This window comes from Cavia porcellus, unplaced genomic scaffold, assembly GCF_034190915.1.
Source record: "Cavia porcellus strain 051 isolate PalLab524CR breed Dunkin Hartley unplaced genomic scaffold, mCavPor4.1 scaffold_24, whole genome shotgun sequence".
Lineage (NCBI taxonomy): Eukaryota > Metazoa > Chordata > Mammalia > Rodentia > Caviidae > Cavia > Cavia porcellus.
Window position 1 is genome coordinate 49,518,278 of NW_026947507.1, and position 10,808 is coordinate 49,529,085.

The window sequence follows — 10,808 nt, forward strand, 5'->3', positions numbered from 1 at the left end:
GTGGCTGTTGTAATCAGTTAAAATGATTCTCCTTCACATCACTTTATAGAAGAGAAGAAGCTATATTCAATTTTTCTGGCTAAGAAATATATAAACAGGGTTACACTGAGCAGTGGGGCTGTGGATTATTTTTATCCTCTTTCCATAATTTTAAGACTGTTTATAGAAGACAAACATTTGGATGATCAGGCAGAATCCAGTGTTCCCAACTCCTTGCTGCTGTGGCTCACACAGAGCAGGGCTAGCTCTGTGGGTCTGTCAACTTTGTCGCATGCTGGACCTCTGAGAACCACAAGCAGTGAAAGGTCTCTGCTGCTGGGAGAAGGGCCAGAAACAAAGCCTTTGGGGGGAAAGCTGCGGGGACTCATCCTGGCCTCCAATATACATTACTTGCCCTTGTTTTAAGCAACATCAAGTAAGCTGCCAGCAGCTCCTAGGTTAACTCAAGGGCAAAAGTTCTCATCTCTTCTCACCTTCCTGAACACAGCCCACAAAGGCTGTGGAAATGAAACAGATCTGGCAGGCTTTTCCTCAGTTGCCAGCTCTGCACACCTAACTGAAAATCAGTGGTGTCTTCTCGCAGTTGGCAGCACCAGAGCTTGGTATTCTTCAGCTAATTGGCTGTTACGACAACAAGGCTAAGCAGAAGTACACTGGATAAGATAAAACTAGGGGTACCCTGAGTTTTAAACCTGGCAGCAGAATATTTTGGACAAATGACTTCACTTTCTTAAGCCTTTGTTTCCTTTCTAAAAAAGCAATAATCGTGCAAGTGTATAGGGCTTTGTAAAGAGTAAACACAGTAAATATCGAGTGCCAGATGTTTTAATTAGTAATCAAACAACAAAGACAAAAAGAAATGGTTGTAAAAGATTTGTAGATTGTTCAGTTTCTGAATAATATAAGATAATGCATGAAAAGAACATTCTAATACATGAATCACTGTGCAGTTTGTGAGCACTTCAGGTAGCAAGAATTGGCTAATATATGTCTATCAAGAGTGTATCAAAATGCTTACATTATTTTTAATATCTTACACTAATATCAGCAATCATAAATTAGGAACAGCCAGGACCTGAGTTTCAACCCTTTTCTGAGACAACTGTAAATAGAACCTGGTCTGATATCATTGGTCTTGTAATAATAATGCGTATGGCATTGGTTTGAAACAGTTTTAACTCCCTGGACCCTACTTTCTTCTGTAGCTGTCTAACCTCACAGCAGTGTTGGCTCTAGAAGATTTCATTCTGCTGGCCAGTGGAACAGAGTCTGTAGGAAGTGACACCTTCAAAACTCTGAGTACTTTAAAGACCTTAGAGCTTTGGAAAAATAAGTTAAGACAGGTCCCTCGAGCTCCCCCAGCCAGCCTTGACGTGTTGAAACTAAACGAGAATGCAATCGGTACCCTGCGTGGGTCAGACTTCAAAGGTCTGAAGAGACTGAGAGTGCTCGAGCTGCAGAACAACCTGATCTGCTCCCTGCCTGCCCGTGCGCTGGCCCCACTCGTCAGCTTGGAGAGCTTGGCTGTGGACAGCAACAACATAAGAGTCCATAGCTGGGTCCCTGGCACTCTCCCACCTGAAGCACCTGAGCCTGGAGAATAACAGGCTGCATCTCGTCCCAGGCAGCTTCTTCAGTGCTCTGCAGGCTTTGGAGTCCCTCAGTTTCAGCGGTAACTTGCTGACTAAAATTCCTGTTAGTCTACCGAAATCCTTGTTGTCTTTGAAGGTGGAGAGAAATCCGCTCAAAGTCGTGAGGTTCTGAGACCTGAAACACTTGGAGAACCTTTCTCACCTGTACCTGTCGGGGAACTGCATCTCCTCCATTGAGGGGGTGCAGCTCCTCGCCAACCTAACCACTCTCGAGGTGTCCCAAAATCAGCTGCAGGCCCTGCCCCTCAGGCTGCCAGCAAGGCTACAGAAACTGGACTGCAGCGGCAACCTGATTGGCAGAGTGACAGTGCAGGACTTCCAGGACTTCCAGGACGTGCGAGACCTGAGGCACTTATTCCTGGACAACAATAACGTCAGCCTGTTTGAAGCTGGAGCCCTTCAGTGGTGTGTGCAGCTGTCCAACCTGGCACTGGAACAGAACCTGCTGGGTTCCATCCCACTGAGGTAAAGGAGTGCTCGCGGTGGTTGGTTAGCCTGAGGACCAGAGTTTAAAGATAGATGTGTACCCCAGAGCTGTGGGTCTCCAGCCCTCAGCTGAATCCTTTTCTAACTTAACTATTCATAACCTATAACTGTTGTGCAAGTTTGCATTAATTGATCCTGTTTATTGAAACTATTTCACATCCTACATTTCATTCACTTCAGCTTTTTGAGACAGGGTCTCACTATGTAGTTCAGGCTGGCCTTGAACTCAGCAATTCTCCTGCTTCAGCCTCCAGAGTGCTGTAGTTATAGGTGGACACCACCACACCCTGCATACAGCCTACATTTAAAAATAGATAAATAAAAAAATCAATAAATAAGGCACTATTACTTTCTTTTAAAAGACACAAGTATATTGCTTACTGTGTTGTTAGAGAATTCTTTATCCATTCAGTACTCTATTAAAAAACAGAAAGCTTTCTTGCCCTATTAGCATTACCAAATTTTTTATCAGTAATGTACCAACTTTTCTGTAGACATCTAAATGGCACTCATTTTATCTAATTTCTTTTTTTTTTTAATTTTCAAAGTCTAACTTTAATTCAGACTGAACAAGCAAAAAAGTGAGGAAGCTAACTGTATTAGCAGACACAGGTGTTCCAAATGTAAAACAGTGGGTTATTAACAGAACTATTTACATGCATATTTACAGGCAATTCTTTTATAAATGTCTTTTAGTTAGTTGAAAAACATTTGACATTAGGTAAAAATATTACTTTGATTGGGCTGAGGTGATAACACATTATAGTAAAAGTATTAGAAAAATGATCCTCGAAATGTATCAATTATAAAGCAGATGAAAACTTGAATGACAAATTATCCAGTAAAATTCTCTAGTAAAAAAGTCAATGCAATCCATGCTACAAAATAAAAATGAGAACGTCATATAAATAAAACAGAAAAATGTTTTAGGCCTTAGGGTACTAAAGTTAGTCAAGTATAAGAAACAAAAAAATAATTCTTGGGCTGGGGATTTAGCTCAGCGGCATAGGCACGCCTGCCTTGCAAGCATGCAAGTCATGAGTTCGATTCCCAATACAAAAAAAAAAAAAAAAAATTCTTGAATTGAGATAAATCCTGAGTGAACAATCTTGGCTGTTTAGTTGGGAATTCTAAGTTTTTTCCTCCATTAATGATATTTTTACAAATATGTGTCAAATACAGTCTACATGTGGTAAGTCAGCTGTTGATATATTCAAAGACTAGTGCTACAGATGTTTATGACTATGATCAATTTTGTTTTGAGACAAGGTCTCACTATATAGTTAAGGCTGACCTCAAACTCACAATGATCCTCTTGTCTCATCTTCTCAAGTGTGTGCCATCACAACCAGCAATACTTGAAACTCAATTAATTGAGACATAAGTATCAAAATAAAAAAGCTTTAATATTCCTATCTTTAAAAAAAGCTACATTTTTGAGTAATCTGTATTTCTAGGCTGAGTCTTTTTCACTCAAAAAAGAAAAGCATCTAACCAGCTAGCAAAATTTACTTTCACCATTTCATTTATTTCAAAATCAATTTTATTGTAGCCAAAACAGTGGAATTAACTGTACATAATAAACTATTTTATATATATACACATTTTAAGTTATAGGGAATAAAGTTTATTTTGGCAGATAGTGTTAAACAAAATTAAAGTTGCATACATTAGTAACATAACTCAACATACTTAATTTGGTATAAGTATGACACATGTTCTTGCTTTCTTGTGTTCTGCTAAATCATCATACCTAAACTTTTATAAAAACTGATACAGTGAAATTTAACTTTACTGTTTTCGCTTATGCTCTGATTCCAAACAAGACTTTTCATAAGCTTCTTCAATTTCTGGGTCCATCTCATCATCAATATCATCCAAGTATGGCTCACCAGCCCCTGATAAATCTGTTCCATTTTCTTCATAATCTGGAAAAAAGTCCTCTCTTTCAAGTAACTCTTGATACTTCTCTTGGTAATCTGGATCTGCTGCAGTGAAAGGTACACCATCAGATGTATAAAATGTTGGTTCATTCATAAAGTAGGTAGGGTCATTTTCAGGTGTTGCTTTTCTGTACGTTAAAGTTGCATGTACTCTGCCCCAGTTACTTGACTGGAGTTCTACAAGCTTCAAGAGCATCTGTTTTACATCTATGCTGCAGTTTGCATCTAGGACAACATTTTCAATTCTCTGAATAATTTCTTCCATATCAGTCTTTAATTTTTCTTTCCAAGCATCTTCCAAAACTGGTCTTGTAACTTTAATAATTTTACTGCACAAATTAAGTTGTCATCCATTGGATTAGAGAACAAGGCATTCAACAATTCCCGCAGACCAACTTGAAGAATATCTGCTCTCGTAACCTGCCCATTTGTTCCCTTGATCTCCAGGTTAAGATAAAGTTTTCCCAGAAAGAGTACAAATGCATGAAATCACTTTCGAGTCACTTCATCTCCTTTCGCAGCTTCATCTTTAACTTCATATTCAGTCCGACATCTTTGAAGTAGCAATTGGTGGAAGTTGCCACTCTGTGGACTAATTGTCAGATGATGGGACAGGTAATTACACAGGCGAGCTCCCATGTAAGAGAAGTTTGGGATAGATGTGGCCTGTTGGTAGATGAGTTCCACAAGTTCTTGCAAAGCATCATCAGTTGTAACCCAGCCATTCAGGGTCTCTGCAAATTGTTCAATTTCAGTTTCAAAACTGCCAGGTTGCTCTGTAAGATGATTCAAAAACTCTTGAACATAGTCTGATAGAGTGGGATAATCCTCACAACCATCTTCATAGGATTCTGTATAAGCAGAATAACCTGATGGGTAAAATTTGGGGGCGTTGGCAGACAGCTTAAACATTAACACAGGAGTCACAACCACCTGGGGCTTAGCCTTTGCTGACTCTGAGTTCTGCTGTGGGGTTTTATCCTGTGAGCTAGGTCTCAGGGGCCTCGTTTGTTCCTGAGCTCCTTGGTGGTTCTCCCGAGAGATGTCTTATCTAATTTCATTGTAAGTTATGATACTATAATTATTTTATGAGACAGGAAAAATTATCTTTCATATATATGGGTATTTATTTCTTCTAATTAAAAAATTAGTATTTTATTCTATAGTAGGGTATCTGTACCCAGTAAAAATCATCAAAAATATATTTTTACAAACTGAAATCAGTACTTAAAAATATATACAAAAGGTGATTTGAAAGTGATCAATTTATTTTAATGCATAAGCATGTACAATTATTAATTTAATTCAACAAAAATGCTTTGAATTCGTATTGTGTCAAGCACTTTACCAGATACTAGGAACACATAAATTCCATAAGAGATAAAACTTCCCATTCTGGACAACCTGATGCTCCCAAGGGAAGACTGACAATCTGCAATAAATGGGTAGGTAAAGTCTATCCCACTTAGACTGTGTCAGATGCTGAGGCACAGGGACCCCAGGCTCAGTAGTACAAATGGGGGTGACAAGGCATGACTTTAACATGTGCTAAGAAAGGGGCCCTCACAAAGAGGGACTCTTTGGACACAAGCTTCCAGGAGATGAGGGCCTCAACACAAGAGCACCCTGTCCCATTTCAAGATCTGAGACTTGTTTTTAAAATTATTTCTGCCACATTTTGAGCCTTATTTTCTATTAGTAAATGAACCTACTCCAAGAAAAAAATAGTACTTAAAACAAACTCATCAAGTAGCAAAGGGAGCAACCACATTGCACAAGGGCCTGATGGCCAGCCTTGACAGCCAGGGTAAAACTGCAGACAGCAGCATTTCTGCTCCGGCACCTTCAGGCAGCATTGGGTGAAGTAAGCCTGCTAAATTCAGTGAGCAGAAAATAGCTTAATTACTTACTCTGGCAGAGTTGTGTGTTTCTATGAGTGACCACAGAAGGAGCAGTCTTTACCCAATGGTGTGGTGAGCCTGGCAGCTTTGGTTTCCAAGTCAGGTTTCCTGCTGGAACCCTCTGGAGAAGCACACAAATGCAGACCCACGCTGGGCTCAACCTCAGACCACTTAGACCAGACACCTGAGTTGGGGCCAAATATCAGTATTTTTAAGATGCTCACTGTATGAACTGAAATGTGTATCCTGGGCTGAGAACCACGAGGCAGGGACAGTGAACTATGCGATGTGAGGTTGGGTGGGCTTTTCTGTGAGCTTGAGTCAAGCACATGGTTCAGCCATGGCCCACCAAAGCTCATGGCCATTGATGATAGAAGAGCTGGAGTAATTTTAGAGTACCTGTCACTAGCACCCCTCCACACACATACACACACACAGCTTTTTTTTATTTTGGAAACCGAGAACAACTCTGAGAAGTTTTCTGTGTTTTTCCTCCCATAAAGAATAAAGACACAATGGTTTTACGTTGGCACATGCCTGTAATTCCAGCACTCAGGAGGCTGAAGCAGGAGGATCACTGCGAGTTTGTTGCCAGCCTAGATACAAAGTGAGTTCACAGCCAGCCTGAATCTCACAGTGAAACCCAGTCTCAAAAAAAAAAAAAAAGACCAAAAAAATGGGGGGGGGGCACAATAATATCCATTCCATATCTTTGAATTTTTATTTTTATTTGAGAGCTTGAGACAGTACGTTTTTTTCTTTTTATTTGCATGCTTCTCATTCATATAGAAAAATCTACGCTATAAAATTCAGTTTTCCTTTTTTTTTTTTTTTTTTTTTGTCTTTTTCCTGGTACCAGGGATCAAACTCACGACTGCCTGCTTGCAAGGCAGGCGCTTATGCCGCTGAGCTAAATCCCCAGCCCCAAAATTCAGTTTTCCATAAATAAACTGTAAACACAAGCAACCTGCTCCTGTCACCAAAATGAATTCTACAGGTTTCCTCCTTGGCCCGTCCTCCCGCGTTCCACCTGTCACCAAGCAGGCAGCACAGTCATCCTGGTATGGGTGTACTCTGGTACACAGTGATGCCTCCCTGTGCTCACTGTGTTTCTCGAGTGCTTGTAAGCCCAGAACTGAGCTCTCATATATTCATTATACCTTCTTACTCCACATGAGAGTCCTGTGAGGGCAGACACCTTGCTTTATCTATTATTTTACAGATTGGGGTCTTAAGGCTTAGAGAAAATAAGAAAATTGGTCAAAATTATATTTTCAATACATGGTGAGTCGGGATTTAAACACAGTAGTTTCAGAGCTGGGAGTTTCAGCTGCCTCTGGGGTTCACTCTGCCATTCCCCAGACAAGCTGCTGCTGAGGGTGCATGAGTGAAGCATCCTCTCTCCAGGTTTACCAGGTTGCAGCCTGTGGGCAGAGCAGAGCTCCACCATCTCCTCTGCCTCCCTGGGCGGCTCAAGTCCAGACCAGCTCTCTAGAGCCTTCAGGCTCAGCATTTCATCTTTAGGCACAGTGCTATTTGCTGGCCAAACCCCAAAGATCATGTGTCAGCATTTCTACGAGCATGTTTGCCTTCAAACCCGGGCTACTTTAAAAGATACAGGTTTTATTAAAGCATTAAGTGGCTGACATACAGATACAAATCAGGAAAATTGGTATCTTTCCTGATGTCACTTTGGTTTTAGTTCCTTAGAAACAAGAAAGAAAGAGAAACTTAGACTTAAGAATAGCCATGATTTTTGGCTACACAGTGTGATAACTCGGACCCCAGTATAAAATCCAAGGAAGCAAGAAATTAAAATTTGGGAAGCAAAGGCTTTATTTCCAGGCCTGGTGACGAATCTCTGGGAGCCAAGTTGGAGACTGAGTATCGCTAAAAGTCAGGGCTTTTATCTTGTAAATCCACAAACAGCTGCAGGTCACACAATGTAAAGAAGGGGATGGGGGTGTGGTGCAAACAGAAAGGGTGATTACACGTCTTGGGAAGGGCAAGATCAGGTAAGGGTAAGCAAGTCTCCCTGCATACAAGCAAGTTTAGATAAGAAGAAATCTTGTTTTTCTTAGCAAAGAATAGAGAATTCTAACAGCAATTAACAACCTTAGCTACCCTACTTCAGCACCACAACTGTTATTTGTAGAGGGCAACGATGGATAACATATCAATTAGATAAGATTTTACAATTCTTTACAGAGGAGAGCATTGATTAACATATCAATCCTTTACTCAGAGGGAAAAGGAAAACACATATACAGTAAGGCCAAGTCACAGGTATTGCTATGATACAAAGGAAGCTATTTTTGTGAAGAATAGTACAATCTGATGCAATTAACACAATTTGTGACGGGCTCAGGTCTTTGTTTTGTGGCCTTTTGGGAAGTTAAAACTTAACCGAGTTAGATGTGAAGGGAGAAGGGGAGGGGAAGCAGCAGGTGGGCTTATACAGAACAGGCTTCGGAGCGATAGTTAGGGGGGGCTTAGGTTATAACACACAGCACAGAATTGAATAATTGCTTAAAAGAAAACCCACCATATTGGTTTTCATTATCTAAGGGTTGTTGTGTGACTTCTGCATCCTGAGCACTTTCAGCTGTTAGGCAGAAAATTGAAAGCCTTAAGAAAAGAAACTTACACTACTAGCAAGTGCAGAGGCAAAGATCACTACTCGCTTAGAGAGCAGGGACAAACTCCTCACTCACCTTGTCAGTCCCCAGCTTTGCTCCACGGTATCAGGGACCTGGCCAAGATCTCCAATTGCCTGTGTCAAGGTACAGTGAAAGGATAAAATGGAAACAGAGACAATTTAGTAATACATGAGGAGTGACTGGGAAGGTGATACCTCCAGATGGGCCAAGAGAACGACACTCCAAGACAGCCACTCTTCAGTGAGTGTTCACAGTGACAGCGGGGCTGGCAAAAGATTCAAAATTGGCGGAAGACTCAGAGGCTCATGACCCAGTGGGCAAGTGTGATCTTGGGATGACTGAAGAGGGCACAGATGATCTTATGCCAAGAAGGACCTTGCTTGCCCTAGAGTGTTTTTTAAACCTAGTGGTCTTTTGTAGTCTCAGTGGGAGAGAATGGTCCATCCCTAAAGAGTTAATGGGAAATCCTCAAAAGGGTAATAGGATAATCCTAAACCTCTGTTTATCCCTGAGGGAAGTATGCAAAATAAGCCATTGTGAATTTGTGGTCCCCTGCTAGGACTGGTATTTGTTCCTAGTCCTTCTTCCTTGGGGAAGAAACAAAGCAAATCAAAGGGAAAGAGATTTTCTGTAAGCTTCTTGGAAATTCACCTGACATAAACTGGCTGTGCACAAAATTACATTTTCTTGAAGATTAATTTCCAGCTGAATTGAATGCTCAAGCGGTTAAGGTGTATGAAGGGGGTTTCCGCAGTAAATGAATCTATGAGGTAAGTTTTATTCCATCTAGAGAGAAGACGCTTCAAATAATGAAGACTTTAGCATGCAGCAAGGGGCCAAGTAACAATGTTTCCAGCAAGGCTGACCCCCTGGCAAAGATCAGGGTCTCATGAGATTAATTCATTTGCAATACTGTGGCTGCATGTTTTGTGAAAGCATCTATGTGCTGTTCACATGGTGGCCAAAACTGCCTAACAATCCATTTTGAAGCATTTCCACCAATACTGAAATGCATGATCACTCAAAAAGCATAAATATTTATGCATAATAATAAGCAACAATAATATTTTTCTACACTATGGCTAAGTTTGTTCATTTTCTTTCATCCAGCAAAATGCAGGACTGAAATGCAGGACTTACAGTGCACTCAAGCTGTGAGGAAGACATTTGGATGCTTTTTAATCAGGGAGGGCCTTTATTATTTCCTATAAAAGTTTCCGGCTTTTCTTGGCTCATAGTAAGAAAAGCTCTTACTGGGAAGTTTTTGACTGTAAGAGATTTTCAGGTTCGTTATTGTGATTCTTTTGTATTTTTATTAACAGGCGTAGCATTTTTCAAATTGGTATTTGAAAGAATCTTGCCCTAGGCCGGACACTGTAGCTGGGTGGGAAGAGGCTGGGAGGCAGAACCAGGGGGCTGTATCTTGAGGTCAGCTTTTCCCGCCCCTAGGAATTTACCTGTGGTGCAAAATGAATACCAATGGGCTACCTGTGCATCACTAATGCCCGTTAGGCACCACCCCAAGCCTAAGCTACCATGTATGCCCCCACACCACATATCAGACAGAGAGAATGCCAGCTCCCAGGGACAATGCCAGATCCCAAAGGGTCAGGGGGTCTCTCCCCACGTCCTTAAATAAATTTATATTTCATACTTATCTTTTCAGCCGCACCAAAATTCTATCAGTATTTATAGTATTTTTTTAAAAAACCTTCCCCTTTTTATTATAAAGCAATTTAGCTGTTCAAGGTTGAAAACACAGCGTGCTAAAGATAGATATTATCTCTCACCATCTAACTGCAGCCTCTGTAGACATAAGCAAAATACTTAAAAATATTTGCTTTTATGCAATTGGAGTTACACCTTGGGCTTAGGGTAAGCCCTTGCAGGGTCCCACTGATTTCCTGACAGAAACTGGATCCCTGTGTGTGCTGGTCGTGCCCATGGCCCGCTTCAGCTACCCCTACTTCCCTTACTCCTCCTCCGCAGGCTCCCTGGCACCCTGGCCAGGCTGGACCTGAAGGGAACGCCATCCAGGACATGGCTGAGCAAAAGCTCCGTGGTCTCAAGCAGCTCCAGGTGCTCAACCTGCGCAATAACAAGATCTCGGCCCTGGAACTCAGGGCCCTCAAGGGGCTGCCATGGCTCCGGCACTTCTACTTGGAC

General features: G+C 41.3%; 2 protein-coding genes across 2 annotated transcripts in view; one reads left to right on the top strand and one right to left on the bottom strand.

The window, feature by feature from the left end:
* LOC100725620 (nephrocan-like) overlaps window positions 1-10,808 on the top strand; it is a 31,923-nt gene that overhangs the window by 10,248 nt on the left and 10,867 nt on the right. Inside the window, 4 exon segments of the mRNA XM_023561561.2 lie at window positions 1,206-1,544; window positions 1,546-2,117; window positions 10,632-10,660; window positions 10,663-10,806. Coding sequence (XP_023417329.1) covers window positions 1,206-1,544; window positions 1,546-2,117; window positions 10,632-10,660; window positions 10,663-10,806 — 1,084 coding nt within the window.
* On the bottom strand, window positions 3,659-7,565 carry LOC106025603 (polyadenylate-binding protein-interacting protein 1-like). The gene is given in 3 exon segments (XM_063234512.1): window positions 3,659-4,396; window positions 4,399-5,113; window positions 7,560-7,565. Coding segments are annotated over 3 exon segments (1,188 nt in total). The 3' UTR covers window positions 3,659-3,929.